Consider the following 19,801-nt stretch of genomic DNA (forward strand, 5'->3'; position numbering starts at 1 on the left):
TCCGTAACTATTCCCCCGGCTACTTCCCCTCCGTGACTATTCCCCCCGGCTACTTCCCCCATGACTTTTCACCCGGCTACTTCCCCCCATGAATATTCACCCGGCTACTTCCCCTCCGTGACTATTCCCCCCGGCTACTTCCCCCCATGACTATTCACCCGGCTACTTCCCCCATGAATATTCACCTGGCTACTTTCCCTGCGTAACTATTCCCCCCGGCTACTTTCCCTCCGTGAATATTCCCCCCAGCTACTTCCTCCCATGACTATTCACCCGGCTACTTCCCCTCCGTAACTATTCCCCCGGCTACTTCCCCTCCGTGACTATTCCCCCGGCTACTTCCCCCCATGACTATTCACCCGGCTACTTCCCCCCATGAATATTCACCCGGCTACTTCCCCTCCGTGACTATTCCCCCGGCTACTTCCCCCATGAATATTCACCCGGCTACTTTCCCTCCGTAACTATTCCCCCGGCTACTTTCCCTCCGTGACTATTCCCCCCGGCTACTTCCTCCCATGACTATTCACCCGGCTACTTCCCCCCATGAATATTCACCCGGCTACTTTCCCTCCGTAACTATTCCCCCCGGCTACTTTCACTCCGTGACTATTCCCCCCGGCTACTTCCTCCCATGACTATTCACCCGGCTACTTCCCCTCCGTAACTATTCCCCCGGCTACTTCCCCTCCGTAACCATTCCCCCCAGCTACTTCCCCACATGACTATTCCCCCCGGCTACTTCCCCTCCGTAACCATTCCCCCCAGCTACTTCCCCCCATGACCATTCCCCCCAGCTACTTCCCCCCATGACCATTCCCCCCGGCTACTTCCCCCCCATGACTATTCCCCTCCGTGACCATTCCCCCCGGCTACTTCCCCTCCGTGACTATTCCACCTGTCTATTCCACATGAACCAATATCCGGTGTGTTCACGTTTAAACATCTTTTGTTTATTTCAAAAACTAGTACTCCTGCTCAATTGATACCTTTCATTTTAAAAAAAACTATAATAGCTATATAATAAAATATTAATACCAAATTTAGCTCTCCGCTCTATGTGACTTAATGTGTTTATTCCACAAGAAAAAGAGAATAAGCACGAAGTGCTAAGAAAACTTAAAACAGAGATTAAAAAAATCTACAATGAAAAATATTGTGAGTATTTATTTAAACTGTTATATTGCTGTCAAGATTTTGTATTGCAGTTTCTAATACTTAAAATTTAATCTTTACAGCAGAAGCTGTTGGGCAAACAGCAAGAATGCCATATTCAAAAATCTATGAGTTTGGATTGAAGATGAATGGTTTGCCCGGTCGGATACCATTTAAATGCCCGTCCGGATATGGCCCAGCAGCATGCAAGAAAATGACTCAATATAAAGAAAATTTAAAACTTTTGCTGCACCAGTAAGTGTTTAGATTTTGAGGAAATAAGTATATTGTGAGGCTGTGAGCCATGGATTTGGAAACTTTTTGGCTAAGATTACATTTTGCAAATATATCTTGGTAAACAAGTACAAGCAATCAAAATAATAGTCACCTGGCTTTTCCTAGCATGCTTGTTACGATTGGATTATTTTAGTTGATTGTTGTTACAAATGGATTGTTATGTTATGGAAAGTCACGAAAAAAGTTGTAACAATCATGCCAAGATTGAATTTATCCTATATCTGTTCACATAGGTTCCACATTCCAGACTTATGGTTTAAGAAAGCAATAATACATGCATATACATAGGTATGCTTTAAAGGTCAAACTATGTTTTGGTAATGAATTAGGAAAAAAGCTTTTTCGATAGTACTTTGATTTACACTTTTAGTGTGTCTTTTGTTTGTGGACATGTACTCAGTTTACATTCACTTGTATTCTTGTTATCATATAATAAAGGGGTTTAAAATAGTAGTATTTAATTTTTTCAGAGAAATTCATATAGAATGCAACCAAATAAAGATTGTGATGGAAGAAAATAATGATTGGCTGAATTCCAAGGAGAATTGGACATGCAGGAAAATTAAGTTTATATAGTAGAGTGGGGCGGTGGAGTACGACAGTTCTTCTTTCCACTGTGTACTTAAACAATTCTTTCTACTGTGTATCTGAACATTTTTTTCTACTGTGTTTCTAAACAAATTTTTTTACTGTGTATTTAAACAATTCTCTCTGTTGAACTGTGATTATGCCAAACTATTACAACATATTTTTATTCTGATTGTAATAAAGGATATTTTGTTTTTACATACATATTAGTGTAGTAAGTCATCTGAAACATAACTGAATCCTTATTACGGACACATATCTGTACAAAGTATAATACAACTGCACAGGCGGACATAGTTTTTAAAATCTCCAACAGCAGATTACTCAAGGAATTTCGCAATTTTGTGCTACAGTAAGGTGGCGCTGCAGAGCACTTATGCTTAGCCTGTTACCGAGCGTATATCTTCGCGCAAAAGATAGAAGTTGAACTTTTGGAAGTTGCGGTAAATTTGTGTGTTTATGAAATGTATAGCCCGGACTCGTGTTCCTAACTTACTTCGATGTTCGAATCACCGCCGCACGTTCGCATCTCACCCGACCTGAATTCGATGTTCGAATCACCGCCGCACGTTCGCGTTTCACCCGACCTGAATTCGATGTTCGAATCACCGCCGCATGTTCGCATCTCACCCGAACTGAATTCGATGTTCAAATCACCGCCGCACGTTCGCATTTCACCCGACCTGAATTGGATGTTCGAATCACCGCCGCACGTGTTCGCATCTCACCCGACCTGAATTCGATGTTCGAATCACCGCCGCACGTGTTCGCATCTCACCCGACCTGAATTCGATGTTCGAATCACCGCCGCACGTCCGCATTTCACCCGACCTGAATTCGATGTTCGAATCACCGCCTCACGTTCGCATTTCACCCGACCTGAATTCGATATTGGAAATCACCGCCGCACGTTTGCATCTCACCCGACCTGAATTCGATGTTCGAATAACCGCCGCATGTTCGCATCTCACCCGACCTGAATTCGATGTTCGAATCACCGCCGCATGTTCGCATTTCACCCGACCTGAAGTCGATGTTGAAATTACCGCCGCACGTTCGCATTTCACCCGACCTGAATTCGATGTTCGAATCACCGCCGCACGCGTTCGCATCTCACCCGACCTGAATTCGATGTTCGAATCACCGCCTCACGTTTGCATTTCACCCGACCTGAATTCGATGTTCGAATCACCGCCGCACGTTCGCATTTCACCCGACCTGAAGTCGATGTTGAAATTACCGCCGCACGTTCGCATTTCACCCGACCTGAATTCGATGTTCGAATCACCGCCGCACGCGTTCGCATCTCACCCGACCTGAATTCGATGTTCGAATAACCGCCGCACGTTTACATTTCACCATTTGCATTTTTCCTTTGGCATTCCTTGTTTTTAATAGGGCCAATAGTTTAACTTCTATCTGTTGCGCGAAGAGATACACTTAATAACAGGCTAAGCATAAGTGCTCTGCAGCGCCACCTTACTGTAGCACAAAATTGCGAAATTCCTTGAGTAATCTGCTGTTGGAGATTTCAAAAACTATGTCCGCCCGTGCAGTTGTATTATACTTTGTACAGATATGTGTCCGTAATAAGGATTCAGTTATGTTTCAGATAACTTACTACACTAATATGTATATAAAATACAAAATATCCTTTATTACAATCTTTTATTCATTATTATTTGAATTTTGAAGGCATCTGTTACCAGTTAAAAATATCTCTCTCTCCCTTTTTATATATAGTAGGGTGGGGTAAGATAGAACATGATTTTATTCTCTTTCCTCCTCCCATTTGGTAATAAACAAACATAAAAAATGTTTTTTTCTTGCCTACGGTATGCCATCGTATTCCACCATACTATAGTTTATAAGGGACTTAATGGTTGACTGTTTTAATACAACCGCCAAATGTTGTGCACCGTCCGACACTTCTTCAACTTTACACTTGATAGAATAAGAGCTACGTTTTAAGACTTCTTGATCGTACAACACAGAGAATTTTAGATAAATCAGTTTCACATAATGTTTTATTCACATTCATCATCATCATCATCATCATCACTTTCATTATCATTTTCATTAGTAACAGAGTCCACTGCCTCAACCACCTCATTTTCATCCACTTCAATTGGATCACACATAAAATCCACATAAGAATTCTTCGTAATTAAAGGCGTTCGTGGCTCTGTATCAACAGTAATTTCGGCTACAGCTCTCTCTAGCATTTTGATAAACGCATTCGTTTTTCCTTGTATGTCTTTGAATCTAATATGAAAATACAAATTAAAAATGAGCTAATTTTGAAAAAAAGTTCATTGGGTACAAAGGTATAACCTGTGTCATTTCTCTCCATATCATTTATGATACCAATTGCAGAGAAATCACTGGTGCATGACTTTAACTTGTTGGTATGTGAACATGAAGGTGTAACATTGTATGATTTAACGTTTGTGCCAGCTAAGTGGAATGTGTCATAGAACAACGATGTAGATTTTTTTCTTTTACCCGGAACTTTAACTTTAAATGGACCACATCGTATCTTTATTCTGTGAAACAATATTATTTAATATTTACATAATAGGCCTCGCCCATCATTCTATCATAGGTTAGTTATCAGTAAACTATAAACACTACAACGTTAAAATATAAATAGAACTCATTCCAATCTCATCACTCTAACTTTTACTTACACATTACACCAATTGTACAGAGGGAAACTGGTGGAGCGGCGGAGGGAAATAGTTACGGAGGGGAAGTAGCCGGGGGGAATAGTCACCGAGGGAAAGTAGCTGGGAGGAATAGTTACGGAGGGGAAGTAGCCGGGTGGATAGTTACGGAGGGGAAGTAGCGGGGTGCATAGACACGGAGGGGAAGTAGCGGGGTGCATAGACACGGAGGGGAAGTAGCCGGGGAGAATAGTCATGAGGGGAAGTAGCCGGGGGGAATGGTCACGGAGGGGAATTAGCCGGGGGGAATGGTCATGGGGGGGAAGTAGCCGGGGGGAATGGTCATGGGGGAAGTAGCCAGGGGGAATAGTTACAGAGAGGAAGTAGCCGGGGGGAATGGTCATAGGGGGAAGTGGCCCGGGGAAATAGTCACCGAGGGGAAGTAGCCGGGGGAATTGTCATGGGGGGAAGTAGCCGGGGGATAGTCATGGGGGGAAGTAGCGGGGTGCATAGACACGGAGGGGAAGTAGCCGGGGAGAATAGTCATGGGGGGAAGTAGCCGGGGGGAATAGTTACGGAGGGGAAGTAGCCGTTGGATAGTTACAGAGGGAAAGTAGCGGGGTGCATAGACACGGAGGGGAAGTAGCCGGGGAGAATAGTCATGAGGGGAAGTAGCCGGGGGGAATGGTCACGGAGGGGAAGTAGCCGGGGGGAATGGTCATGGGGGGAAGTAGCCGGGGGAATTGTCATGGGGGGGAAGTAGCCGGGGAGAATAGTCATGGGGGTAAGTAGCCGAGGGGAATAGTTACGGAGGGGAAGTAGCCGGGATGAATAGTTACAGAGGGGAAGTAGCGGGGTGAATAGTCACGGAGGGGAAGTAGCCGGGGTGAATAGTTACAGAGGGGAAGTAGCCGGGGTGAATAGTTACAGAGGGGAAGTAGCTGGGGAGAATAGTTACGGAGGGGAAGTAGCCGGGTGAATAGTTACGGAGGGGAAGTAGCCGGGTGAATAGTTACGGAGGGGAAGTAGCCAGGTAAATAGACACGGAGGGGAAGTAGCCGGGAAGAATAGTTACGGAGGGGAAGTAGCCGGGTGAATAGTTACGGAGGGGAAGTAGCCGGGTGAATAGTTACAGAGGGGAAGTAGCCGGGGGGATGGTCATGGGGGGGAAGTAGCCGGGGGGAATAGTCATGGGGGGAAGTAGCCGGGGGAAATAGTCACCGAGGGGAAGTAGCCGGGGGGAATGGTCATGGGTGGGAAGTAGCCGAGGAAATTGTCATGGGTGGGAAGTAGCCGGGGTGAATAGTTCCGGAGGGGAAGTAGCCGGGGTGAATAGTTCCGGAGGGGAAGTAGCCGGGGTGAATAGTTACGGAAGGGAAACGCTCAACCTGTTTGTAAGCAATTACAGACTAAATTATGAATGTGTCAATTGCTATTAAGATTGACTGGGGAATGTTTAAATATACAGCAGGGCTATTTTTGGCACAAATTTACGTTCTTTAGTACAATCTGCATCGTTTGGATGGAAAAAAAAGCTTAAAAGGCGCACTGAATGAACCAAATCCGGTAATTGGTACTCTGTTAATAACTTAAAACAAAGCAAGAATATGTTGCCAAACTAATGCTGTTTACCTTTTTCAAGTCTACAATTCACTGCAAATACCTACAGCCACGGTCACCCTAATTAATTATATAACTGTTTTGCCAATGTAATAATTTAAATGCCTCACGTTTTCGCTTTATAATCAACATCACGCACTTAACCATATATAGCGTTAATCGCGTACCGCTATGGTATGAAAGTATTATTTTGCGCCCATTCATGCGCTAATATTTGTCGAACTTTCTCTCATGTCTAAGGCTAATCACGGGTCGAATCGGGTGGTTCTTCGCTATCGTGACCGAAGAGATGAGATAAATTTCATTCATTCATTCATTCAATCCACACTCTTTAGCTCAGTGTCGGCCTTATAAATTTAGAATAGTTACGACGGTGGTATAATCTTTTGACTTCAGTGATCACCAATGACAAACTTTCGTGAAATTTAAAGCGTCATATTCATATATGTATATTGAAATGAGAATATTATTTACGACAAAATTGCAAAGCGCATAATAGTAAAACCAGAGCCATAGAAATACCGAGTAGTCCAACCCATTGTTACGTAAAAGACAAATTGAACGGCAATTTGGGTCCAAAATAACACAGTAGGTATAGGGAAAATGCATGTTTTTCGGTAAATTAGAGAAAAACTTGTGTCCAAAAACAAATTTAAAGGTTAAAAAGTGTAAAAAACAAGTGTTATTTGTTTTCTGTATCAAAAAAAGTCAAAAAATGGAATTAGAAGCGGTTGATTTGTGACATTTTAGTCATTTAATGGGGGTAAATTTATATGTTTTTTCAAAAAAATGTTTGGTAATGTAAATAGAAGCTGTTTTACGCCTTTCCACAAAAGGAAATCGCAAATAAAACTCAACAAGTTCGTTTAAATTCATTGCGAAAGTCACCGCTTTTGCTCTATTTTGAACACACACAGACGGCAGTTGGACTACTCGGTGTTTTTACGACTCTGAGTAAAACAACACAATGGAAACTCATCTTACAAGCAGAATCCCCTTATATACGGACTCTGATTACAACAAGTGCACTGGTAAATAATTAGGAATATGTACATATTTGAAATGTCATGGATTTCATTTGGTTACACAAAGGCTTACTATTACCCGTGTGTATGAGTTTCTGCATAATTTCAAACACGAATTTGTAGCTGCATAAAATTATATGCCTTGGTCATTGGGGTCACACTTTAACATGACTTTTATCCCCTCACCAGCTCTTGTCACCTCAAACGCTTTTTGTACTTCTTCCAACTTAAATCGATGTGTGACAAGCGGCGTTACGTCGACTTGGCGTGAAGCCAGCATTTGAATTGCTGTCGGGTACGTATTGCAATATCTAAACACGCCGCGTATGTCGACTTCACGAACCGCCGCGTTCACAATTGGCACATTTACCATCGCTGGACCTAAGCCCACAAGCAACAAGCAGCCGCCAGACTTAGTTGCGTAGATTCCGGTCTGGATCGCCGATTCCGCCCCTGTGCACTCTATTGTACGGTCTGGCATAGCTCCGAGTAAACACTCTACTTTAGACGCGACCATTTTAGCGTCATCGCCGATATTCACTTTAATCACTTCATCTGCACCTAGTTGTTTAGCCATTTCCAAACGCTTTGGAAATAAATCGGATATTACGATTTTTGATGCTCCCATAGCCTTGGCAACCAGGAGAGACACAAGGCCAATTGGACCAGCTCCACAAATAAACACATTATGACCAAGAGTGATCTCTGCCCGTCGACACGCATGAATGCCAACTGAAAGTGGTTCTATTAGAGCACCTTCTTCATATGACACATTATCAGGGAGTTTGTAGCAGAAATCAGCATTGTGTGTGTAAAACCGCGACAAGTTACCATCATCTGGCGGGGTGGCACAGAAGAAAACTTCACTTAAGTTGTACCGACCTTTCTTGAAAAAGTCATCATTATGAAGAGGGTACCCTGGCTCAATGGCCACCCTATCTCCAGGTTTAAGATGAGTGACATTTTTTCCACACCTAACGACCCTGCCTGCAGCCTCATGGCCAATTACCATCGGGTCATTCACAATAAAGTCACCTATCCGTCCTTTCACCCAGTAAGAAACATCTGACCCACAAATGCCAACAGAATGCATTTGAAGCAGTACTTCATTTTCTTTTGGCTCAACAATGCTTCGATTTTCCAAGACAATATCACATTGAGGGTATTCCTCGCGCTTTCTATAAAGGACAGCGCTCAAGTTTTCCTGAACAGACATTTTTCACCTGGAAAAATAACATAGAAGTAATAAGTATGAAGTGAAAATATATAAATATAGAAGTTATACCACTATACCAGTCATTGTCCACCTATGATTGGTAAACTGATTGATAAGGTTTAGGTCAACGTCAAATATTAAAAATGATTATAAAAAGATTTATAAAAAACAGACACAATTTATACAATAAAAGAGCCTGCAAAAACCTTCCTATTTAAGTATTTTTAATAGCAAATAAACTTAGGACTATTGCTACTACTAGTACCATACGGTTAAGCTGCTACAAACACATCACCTGCAGAATAATAGCATATCAACCTAAGTAACCATTACTATCATTAGCAAACATCCAAAGTAAACATTAAGATATTAAGACTGTGTAATGTGGGAACATGTTTAAACAGTCTTACACTACATTCATAAGAAATGCTGACTAATGGAAAATGGTTATGATTATTAGGTTATTATACATAATAGTAAATAACAATACTTAACACATGTATATGTATGTGGCCACCAGCTTGTTTTCCACATAAGTGAAATGCATGTATTAGCATGGGCGACAGACAGATATTTTGCTAAGCTGCATTCATTTTTTGTTTTAATAGTTGTATTATAGGAAAAGCGTAACATTTATGATGCACCAAAATTGAAAATAGTTAAACATTTTACAAGCCAACCAAAACTGAAGCATTCGCTTTTTAAACTTAAATATTTAAAATTAATTCAATGCCGATGGCAAGTATGTTAAATATATATAACTGGGTAACATAAATAATCTAAACATTGCCCAAAAATGAGCAAATGTCGGTTTATGCTTGTAAAGTTGATGGTTAAGTGGGGAAACATGTGTGGAACAAGATGGTGGCCTTGCTGATATCTGAATGAATGTAACTTACTTTATCCTCGCGTGGCCGGAAAACGACAGTCGTTATAACACGGGTTTAACACGTGCCAGCTTACATGTTACCATGTATGTTACTTTGTGGGTGAATATTTTTTTTGGATTTTTTTATGTATGGCTGATAATTTAGACAACCCATTAGTGACCACTGGGTTGGAGCAATTGCCGTTAAGTGTCTTGCCCAAGGACACATACGCCCGCAACGGTAGCAGCGTCGAGCCTTGAACCCATTACCTTTGGGTTACAGGCAGGCGCGCTAACCACTATACCACGGCACCGGACATCTGTGTTTCTTAGTTGACAGTAAACAGTTCGAAAGAGCGTATATAACCGACCTAATGTGGAAAAGATGTTCTTACTAGTGTTTTATGTATTTAGAAAGGTATTTTTATTATTTAATTAATTTGTTTTATACTTCTTAACACTTTGTAGTGTTTTTTTGTGCATTTTTCCGTATTTTTTAATTTAAATAATTGCCGACACCTAGTGGAAAAAGTGTTCCGTCTTCTTCGTATAATCCCATGTGTATTGAACCTTAATGAGTTTTAAGACTTAAAGTTATAATTTAGTATTCCGGCACCTGTTTAGGTTTTATTAATATTGATTTATAAAAACAAAGCCTATATTGAGTCCAGATACATACTTGTACATACTGACATTGTACATATCCAGATAGATATACTTGTTCAACTTGTACAAATGTTCAAAATACAAACAACCAGCTTATACATATAATCCACAAATACAAATGTTGCTCTGATATGGAAGATTTATTTGAACAGCATTAACGATAAATTAAATGCAATAACTGAATTTCCACCTGAAACTAACTTAATTATGAACTAAGCAGTTCTGCAGAATGCAGAAACTGTGCGGCTTTGCTCAGCGGGAAAATCCCTAACGTGCAACTTACACGTATCCTTATTGAAATCAACAGCAACGATTGGCCAATCACGGACTAGATACGGGGGTGTGGCACCTTTACGACGATTTTGTTTGTATTGATGTATTTTTTTAACAAGATGGCACTTTGTGAATAATGATTGGATGACATTTGGCACACCTTTAAGTTAGTTCTAGTTTTGTTCCATGATTTATGAAAGGAAAAAGGGCAATGCCGACATAAATAAAATAAATAAAGACCCTTTTTAAAAAAACAATAAAATACACACCTTTGAATGGATAAAGTGACGTTAAATTAGTATTTAACCTGGACAGATAAAAAAAATTCAAACGTTACCTTGCGACTGCATGGGCGTCGCCAAGGGGGGGCTGAGGGGTCATGCCACCCCCCCTTTTTGAGTTTCCACTAAAGTTAATGGTAAAAATAATATAATTTACTATTTCGATTTAAGCCTGTTTTAAATTTTTTTACACATATATACATCTTTCTTTCTTACACATGCGCACAGCATGCTAAATGATAAGGTGTCAGTCCCCATATTATGACGCAAATAAACGCCGTGTGAACTGCTATTATATCGTAATTATTTGCCTGGTCAAACAATCGCTATTATGATGCAATGAATTCGCATGTGAACCCATACTATTTCGTAATAAACAGTCTACCTGCTAGCTAAGAAAACCAAATCTCAAATTTCGTGACAAAAATGGCTGGTGGTAGGTCACGAGTGGAGTTTTGAATGCAGTTGTAGATCGTTGTTTTCACGTGGCGTAATTGTAAAAATAAATGCCATTCAGAACGTCTTTTCGTGTTTTGTGTTGTAATGGAGTGATTTAAACCCAAAATACAAACATAAAACATTTTTTTTTTAAATTATTTTTATTGCATATAAAGTTTACAACACGATAGTGATAATAACACAACAGCGACAAATCGTAACGAAAACGATTGTAGCGAACAAACGATACTTAAAATTAACGCAAGTTTGCGTTCCACTTCAGTTTGTATTGCAATAACTTGTTGTGTTTTATTGCAACAGCCTTTTCATTGGCCCTGCTGCGGTTCATTGCATAGATAAACATTTCTATATTTGGCTTCAAGTTTTGAATCCGACATTTGTATATGACAAATCTGGCAACTACAAGCATGCAATTCATTAAATTTAAAACACATTTTTCAAGGCAATCATTGTGAATTCCGAAGAGCTTTACGGTATTGCTTATAATTGTTTTATGGCACAAAACACTGTCCATCCAGGCACTGACGCTTTCCCAGTATACCTGGACATGTTTACATTCACAAAATAGATGGTATATTGTTTCTTTTTTTACACCGCAAAAAGTGCACACATCAGTCTCAATAATCCCGAAGCCATGGAGCTTGTCGTTTAGGACGATGGCTCTCAGATTAATTTTAACTTGAAAGGAGCGCAGCTTCGTTTCAAACGTACAGTCGTATAAGTTTTTGTAAATTTCTGACCAGTTCAGAGGTCCCCGTTGTAAGGTTACTTCCCATTTATTTTGTTGTTTGGTCGGCTTTTGTTTATTGGGAGATACAAAATATTCGTATGCGTTTTTGGCTGTAGGCAAATTGTCGCTTATCCCCTTCCTTAGTCTGTCGATGGCAGTTTTTCGTTCCGGTCTGTCCGTCGTGTACGTTTCCCAAGTTGTTGGAATGGCTGCAATAAGGCGCTGGTAGTCCGCGTGGTTTTGATTGTTGTTTGTCAACGTATACTTTTCGCATAATATTTTAAAGCTGCAATAGTCCGAGTTGTTGTCTATGATTTGTTGGTACATCAATATACCAGATTTTATAAAATTTTCGTAGGCGATCGGTTTCCGTTTGAAAAGAACTTTTTTGTTTAGCCAAATAGCGCGATTGTAAACTTTGTCCTGTGGCCAAAATTGGGAGACACATTCTCTCCACAATTCGATCGATGACCAGAATGTCGAGAGAGGCGTTTGTTTGGTGATTTCCTTATGCGTAAGTTTTAAATCGGAGGCGGCTACACAAATCATGGCATTTAGGGAGGTAATTTTAGTTTCAATATTTTTCCAATGCGATTCGTGATTTGTATCTAGTAGTTTTCGTATCCAAGAGAAGCGTATTGATTTTGCGTACGCCTCCAGGTCTATCATTTCCAGGCCACCCTCTTTTATGTTACTGCATAGTGTTTTTCTTCCTACTCTTTGGAGCCCACAAAAATGTAAACAGTTTTCTTTTAATTTCTTTGAAAAATTGTTTGGGTAGACTGACCGGCAACACGCTAAGTTTGTAGAGTAGCTTTGGTATCGCTATAGGGTTTTAATAATCGTAACTCGCCCTAGTTATGAAAGTGACCTTGCCAGCCAAGGCTTAGTTACAGCTTGAATTTCCTTTCCTATTGATTCAAAATTGATTGTAAACAAGTTGGTTTTGTTCCTATTTACTGGGATTTTAACCCCGAGGTATTTTATAAACGTGTTTGGCCAAGAAAGACCTTGCGAAGAGAGGTGGTGAGGTGAGTTAGGTTGTTTTTTACCTATATACATGGCATTGAATTTCGCAATATTAATTTTGCAGCCCGAGTGGTTCCCGAATTCTGTTGCTTCTGCAAATGCTGCACGAAAGCTTTTTTCTGAACCATCCAAAAATAGCAGCGCGTCATCCGCAAAAAGTGAGATTTTAATGTCTTGTGAGTCAATTGGGATTCCCTTTACGCTTTTATTTCTTTTAATTGCTAGTGACAGAAATTCTATGGCCAACAAAAATAGAGAAGGGGACAAGGGGTCCCCCTGTCGCACGCCTCTTTCAACCATAAATGGAGTAGACACGTGGTTGTTGTTAATAATTAGGCATTTTGCGTCAACATAAAAAGTTCTTATCCATCTCGACAGATCTTTCTCAAAACCAAAACTAGAACATGCTGCGTTAACAAAGTCCCAATTTACTGAGTCAAAGGCTTTACGTATGTCTAAAAACAAGAGGGCTCCATGCAAGCCTTGATCAGTGGTGTGATCCAAGACGTTAAAAAGAGTTCTAATGTTGTCTCCTATGTATCTTCCTTTTATAAACCCCGTCTGTTCAGGGGCTATAATTGTAGTGAGTACGTTTTTTATACGGTTGTTAATTGCTTTTGCGGCTATTTTATAGTCAGCGTTTAATAATGTAATTGGCCGGTAGTTTTCTGGGTACAAAAGGTCTTTTTCAGGTTTAGGAATTAGAGTTACGACCCCCCAATTCATTTGACCAGAGAAAGCACCTTTTTCAAATGCATGGTTAAATGCGTTGACTAATGTGGAATTTATTTCATTCCAAAATACTTTGTAAAATTCGGCCGGAAAACGTCTAATCTTTTGTTGTTTTGCATTGTCTTTAGCGCTTCGTAGCATTTGCCGACGGTCAGTTTACCCTCACATTCGTTTGCTTTTTCCGCGTCGAGTCTTGGGCTGTTTGTATACTCTTTTATTTTACTTTTGCTCGTGCGGCCCGGGTTATTACTTGAGCTATACAAGGTTTCAAAATATTCTTTTAGGAGCCGTAAAATAGCCTGCTGGTCCGTTTCTATATTGGCATTTGAATTTAGTCTATTAATGGCCTTTTTCTCCATCCTGCGTTTTTCTAGATTAAGAAAATAGGCGTTATTTTTACCCCCATATTCTGCCCATCGGACCCTGCTTCGGACTATTGCGCTCTTACTATAGCTTTCGATAATATCGTCGTATTGTTCTTGAGTTTGTACAATTTTACCCATCGTGCACTCATCGTGAGGTTGGGGTAGGTTTTGAAGATCCGCGAGTTTATTTTCTAGGTTTGTCTGTCTAGCTTTTATTTTTTTGTTATTTTCGGACGCGTATTTGATAATATAGCCCCGTATATTACATTTTAGTGCTTCCCAGAGAACTTGGGGGGATACGGCGCCATTGTCGTTGTTTATCAGAAATTCCGCGATCCATTTTTTAGTGATTTCGACGAATTTTGCATCTTCTAACAAGGACGTATTCATTTTCCAGTAGCCTCTGCCCCTGGGTATTTTATCAAGGTTGAGTACAAGTTTGACGATACAATGGTCCGACTGCGTGCTTGGAACAATTTGGATTTGAGTGGTCTTTTGTAATATTTCGCTGGCGAGAACAAAGTCAAGCCGACTCGCCGTGTGCGGGCGTTTTTGCATGCGGGTGTATTGCTTAGAGTTTGGATGTTTGATGCGGAACACGTCGTATAGCTCGAGGTCATTCATTGCCTGTAATATGGTAGTTTTTGCGCGCCGGTTCCCGTGTTTTTCTCTCCCGCCGGTTTTGTCTAATTTATCATTAAGGACACAGCTAAAGTCACCGGCTATAATACAGTTTTCTATCCCGCTTTCCGCTTGTCTTTTTGTTAATAGCGTAAATAGGTTGCCGTAAAACTGAGGGCTGTCTTGGTTTGGTCCATAGACATTACACAGCGTTAACCGCTGGTCAGTTATTTCGAGGTTCATGATTATATATCGTCCGAAGTTATCGACACATACGTCTTGTTTTGAGTAAGACAGTTTTTTTGAAAACAAAACCGCGACTCCTTTGCTTTTAGTTGAGCCATGTGAGGCTAAGATTTCTCCACTCCATTCTAATTCCCATTGCCTGAGACATGATGCTGTTGTGTGCGTTTCTTGCAGGCAAATAATATCAAACTTTTTTTGGCGTAGAAAATAAAAAATACTGCGTCGTTTTCGAGGGTTTTGCAACCCTGCAACATTGTATGTGATTAAACTAAGGGGCATTAAAAACGTTCTACCCCTATATAAATATCGTATTCGTACTCGAAACCACATTCGCACTGGTACGGTTTGTCCGGTTCCAGAATCCTACACGTTTTTTTCCCGCAGCTACAGTGGACTAGTGTAGCATTGCAGGCATTATTAATACAGTTAGATGTCATGGTTCGTTTTGGGATAGAATTTACTGTTTTACATATACAAGTCATTGAGTACCTTTTGCACTGTATGCATTCAAGTGTTCCTTCATCGGTCTGAAACTCCGGTTGAAATGTGTGGCAGCAGGGCATTTTTCTCATCGGTAGGTGGCAGGTGGAGCAGTTGGTTGTTACCTCCTTGTTCGGGACGAGAAATTTATCGTTATCGTTGCAGCACGCTGTTGCAATTCTAAATTCCGATGAACATTTCCAGCAGAAGAAGTTGGTATTTTGGTCTGTTACATAGCTCTCTTCCTCACATTTTGGACATGAAACTGGTATTTTAAGTTCGCTAAGACTTATCGACTTTGCTTGGTGGAGGTTAATTTCGGTTGGACTTCTTTCCTGGCGTTTTCTTGAAACTTTGGGCATTGGTTCCATTTCGTTGTTTTGATTTTTATCAGGTAGTATTGGTTTTAGGTTGTTACTTTCGCCGGAAGCGGCAGTGGTGCTGTGGTCGAGTTGTTCTCCATTCTGCTTGCTTCTCTCCTTTATTTCTCCTCCTGCGGCGGACAATTTGCTACCACTCTTATCGGTTTCGGGGCATTCGGCGTCTTCCTGGTTTTTCTCGTTTCTTTTATTGATAAGCTTTGGATAGTCTTGTTTCCTTTTAGGGCAGTTTTGCTGCTTGTGTCCAGATTTTGTGCAATACTTGCACGTTATCTGTTGCCCGTTATACGTGCAGTAGAACTCGTAGTTGTTTATGGTAATGTAGCTTGGGATTGGGTTTTTTTCAATATCGGCCCTATCCAGTGTGAGTATTCGCATTCCTGTTAGTAAGCCATTTCTGTCCTTTCTATGTTGAATATGCTTAACTTCTCCGCATCTGTTCTGGAATTCGGATTTAATGACCTCATTAGGGAAAGGTATTGGCACCCATCCTACCGCCACGTTCACTTTATCTGACTCATAAAGTCTCACCGAGTATAGTGCATCTACTTTGATCAGTAATTCGTACAAATCCAATACAGCTTTTCTCGTAGTGCATGTAACATCTATTAGGTTTCCTTTTCTTTCCGTGATTCCGATCAAATTTTTAACTGAAAATTTTTCTTTTTCTATGATTTTGATAACATCTTCTCTTTTGCATTGATCCTTAGTTTTGAAGCTAAGGCAGGTGGGTCTCTTCAAATAACCTCCACCCTTTTGGTGCACAACTTGCGCAAAGCTTGTTGACCTTTATCCATGCCCTTTGGTGTCCGCTCGCTACGAGCGCTAACGTAGAATGACAAACATAAAACATTTGTCCCCCCCCCACGAATATTTAAGGCTGGCTACGCCATTGTGCGACCGTTGCTTCGACTAAATATGTGAGAGTGTGGTGGTGGGTTGAAGGAAACGGGTGCCCTCGCCAACCCTTCGAAGGTTCCTGTGGTATTTTTTCTGGCGCCTCTTGCGTAAAAATCGCAAGTTCAAAATAATCGAAAGACTACGATTTCGCGATCTGAATTCATACTAAAAATCAAAATCAAAAGCGCGCAAAAAGCTCTCCTACGATATACCTACGTTAGGTCGTTTTTGTTGCCAAAAAATCTGGGTCAATGTGCTGGACAGATTTGAGTGTCTCTGTGTCGTAAAAACGTCTGTTTACAGTAATTAATCAAGAAACAATTAATATGTGAACAAAAGTACCCAAAACTTCTAAAACTAATCATAACAAGCCAAATATCCCACGATCGAAGACGAGGTTCTGCACCCGGCAAACCACCCTGATACCGCTGCGGCTGACGGGAAAGTTAAATCTGATTTAAACTTCATCCGCTTCAACCGAGAAAATCACGCCGACTGGTGTGAATTCATCCCCTGTCGCTTTCCGCGAGATCATGAACCTCTCCGCTACTGTCAACCGCGGCTGGTATAAATTAGAAATATTATACATAATATTGCACGCTTTGATAAAGAATTGGTATTGTTCGAACGGTAATGGATTGATAAATATTGTGTCCAACAAACGCATATAAATTTGAAATAGGTTATAATTAAGTTAATAGTTTTGCCCAAATTTGGTATTACTTTACTATATTTCGCAGACGCACTTCTCATTATTTATTTTCAAATGCCTATAGATCTTGATGTACAAGTGTACATGTATAAAGATAACTTATTTTAACCTCTCGTGAGGTCGCATGACAGTCTTTACAACACAGGTGCTGTTTCAGATAACTTTTATTAAACATTGGGTGATTATAAGATTGTGGGAACATTGGAATTTATTAACGTTTGTTTTACTATTGCAGAATTACATTCGAAGCAGGATCATCCTGAATTTCCCTGCAGAACCAATGCATTTGATCCTCGTTGAGCGGAGAAAATGCTTGTGATATTTTTAGTCTTATGACACAAAATCAAGATGTACGAAACATTTCAACTTTTTTTAACTATGATACTGGATCGATGATTCATGCAAACTACCAAGTTTCGGGACTTATAGTAGGATTTAGGGCTTGTTCAAAATAAACATCTTACTACTAGGCCTTTTTTTAGCCATTAAAGAATATGATGCAGTCGTTTAACATGGAACTTTATTACTTAACAACAGTTATCGTTTTTGCAGCAGCCTTTTGGGCCGTGAGAATACTGTCGAATAGTATTGTATAGTAGGGTGGGGGAAGATGGGACACTTTGTCAGGCGAGACTTTTTTAATTTTCCTTTTACGGACCCTCATTTAATGATAATCAGGAAAATAAGGTTACAGAACTATTCGACAGTATTATCGCGACCTTATAAAACGTCCGTCAAAGCTGATTACTGTTTTTAAATATTAAAAAAAATATGTAAAATAGAAACAGTATATTTTGAACAGGTAAAAAAATGCGAAATAGTAAGGTGCTATTTTTTAATGCTCGCTAAATCATAGTAAAGCCGAACATTATTTTAGTTTGCGTGTGCGAACGATTAAACTAGTTTCATAGCTTCATAATACAACCTTGAATTTTTCGTACAGTTTGATTTTGTCTCATAAAACTAGTTTTAGTTTTGTAAAAAAACACTGAGATACAAGCATGAAGAAAATAGGCAGGGGTCAATATGACTTTAATTTGAGATAAAACAAAAAAAAATATCGGTTTAACGTTATATATATGAAGTTTACATGGCAAAGAAACTAGCACAGCCTGTTAAATTCTGTAGGTTAACTACAAGTTGCAGAACACTGCTAATGTAAATATATTTTAATTTAGAGTCCCATCTTTCCCCACATTGTTGTTTTGTATGTTTTCACTGCCAAACTTTAAAAGGTTTGCTTTTAATTTAGTAATTTAAACCACAGGGGATATTCAACTATAAGATACTGATATAATAAAAAGATAATATTTTGAAAATATATTCGAAATTTGGTCATTTGCACTTGGTGATAATTTATGAGAAGTGCATGGCTTGTGCTAAAAACAGAGTAGTAATACCCAATTTGTAGCAAAAATAAAAACTTTATTAATGGTTACAATCAATTTTCTGTTATTACAAGTTCATATACACCAGAGCCATAGAAATACCTGTTTATACGATATACGACTCTGGTGTTTATACGACTCTGATATACACTTGTTGGATACAATATTTATTCGTTTATGTTCGAACATTTCCCATTGTCGTTCAAACAATACCAATTGTTATGCAATAATATAATGTATAGGTTCATGTTAAAAACTATAGCAGTAGGTCAAGAAAAATAATGTTTAGACTTAGTTTTCAAAGCGTACAGTATTATTTCGTGTTATTTACGTATATTCCTATTTATAAATACACTTAATAATCAAAATTAACAATGATTTTAAACTGTCCCATCTTATCTTGTGTGTTTTCGAATTTGTAAAATTTCACTTGTTGTGCGGATCGCTAAATTCTTCGTGTGTTTTATTATATTTTCTTAAACTGTTGTCAATTAATAAAGGAATAATAGTACTAATTCGTGGTATTACCCAAGAACCGCTATCTATTTTGATTTTGAAAATATTAGGCAATATATGTGCTTAAGGGTCCCATCTTCCCCCATTGTAGTACATCATTTTTACCGCGTGCTTGTTGGACCGTGGGAATACTGTCGAATAATACTGTAACTTTTTCTTCGTCTATCATTTAATGAGTACCGGTAAAAATAGATTATAAAAAGGCACGTTTTACGTCGAGCCCCACCTTTCCTTTTATATACATTGCTGGTTAAAATTAAGATGTACTATACTACTACAAGCTTGCGGTATATGCACAGCTGGCACTTTAAACATCTCAGTTTTTGTACTTATAAAATCAAGTCTGTACTTATTAAACAATTGCGGTTAACGGTATTCATATAACCTATGGCTGATGGTTATTCCAATTTTTATTATAATAAATGTTGTATATTATATATATACTTGTAGATATTAACTCTCGTTCGGGTAAATAATAAAGGTTTTGGGGTGTGTAAATGCTGAATTAACTACTTTATAACTACCAAAGTATAAGGATTATAAAGAATAACCTTTATCACTTTTAGTATGTTATGGTATAAATGTCAA

General features: G+C 39.5%; 3 protein-coding genes across 4 annotated transcripts in view; 1 reads left to right on the forward strand and 2 right to left on the reverse strand.

Annotated features, from left to right (window-relative positions):
- The window catches only part of LOC149724963 (trafficking protein particle complex subunit 6b-like), a 90,947-nt gene that overhangs the window by 36,410 nt on the left and 34,736 nt on the right, over positions 1-19,801 (forward strand). The gene's annotated exons all lie outside the window — the stretch shown is intronic.
- On the reverse strand, positions 4,050-10,252 carry LOC149724969 (sorbitol dehydrogenase-like). 2 transcript variants are annotated; one of them, XM_089891877.1, is made up of 4 exons: positions 10,115-10,252; positions 6,339-8,574; positions 4,375-4,586; positions 4,050-4,305 (listed from the first exon to the last, which is right to left on the reverse strand). In XM_089891877.1, the coding sequence occupies exon 2, from the start codon at positions 8,565-8,567 to the stop codon at positions 7,485-7,487; it is 1,083 nt and encodes a 360-aa protein (XP_089748003.1). In that variant the 5' UTR covers positions 8,568-8,574; positions 10,115-10,252; the 3' UTR covers positions 4,050-4,305; positions 4,375-4,586; positions 6,339-7,484. The 2 variants fall into 2 exon arrangements, with proteins under 2 accessions (XP_089748003.1, XP_089748004.1); XM_089891878.1 differs by lacking the exon at positions 4,375-4,586.
- LOC149724970 (uncharacterized) lies at positions 15,113-16,486 on the reverse strand (the record flags this gene model as incomplete). Its single annotated transcript, XM_089891888.1, has 1 exon — positions 15,113-16,486. A coding segment is annotated over one exon (1,371 nt), but the record flags the coding sequence as incomplete, so codon positions are not given.

This window comes from Ciona robusta, chromosome 14 (genome assembly GCF_009617815.1).
Source record: "Ciona robusta chromosome 14, ASM961781v2".
Classification (NCBI taxonomy): domain Eukaryota; kingdom Metazoa; phylum Chordata; class Ascidiacea; order Phlebobranchia; family Cionidae; genus Ciona; species Ciona robusta.

What these genes read in the sequence shown, in the direction of transcription:
- LOC149724969 (XM_089891878.1), bottom strand. Translation starts at nt 8,567, where the DNA reads ATGTCTGTTCAGGAAAACTTGAGCGCTGTCCTTTATAGAAAGCGCGAG.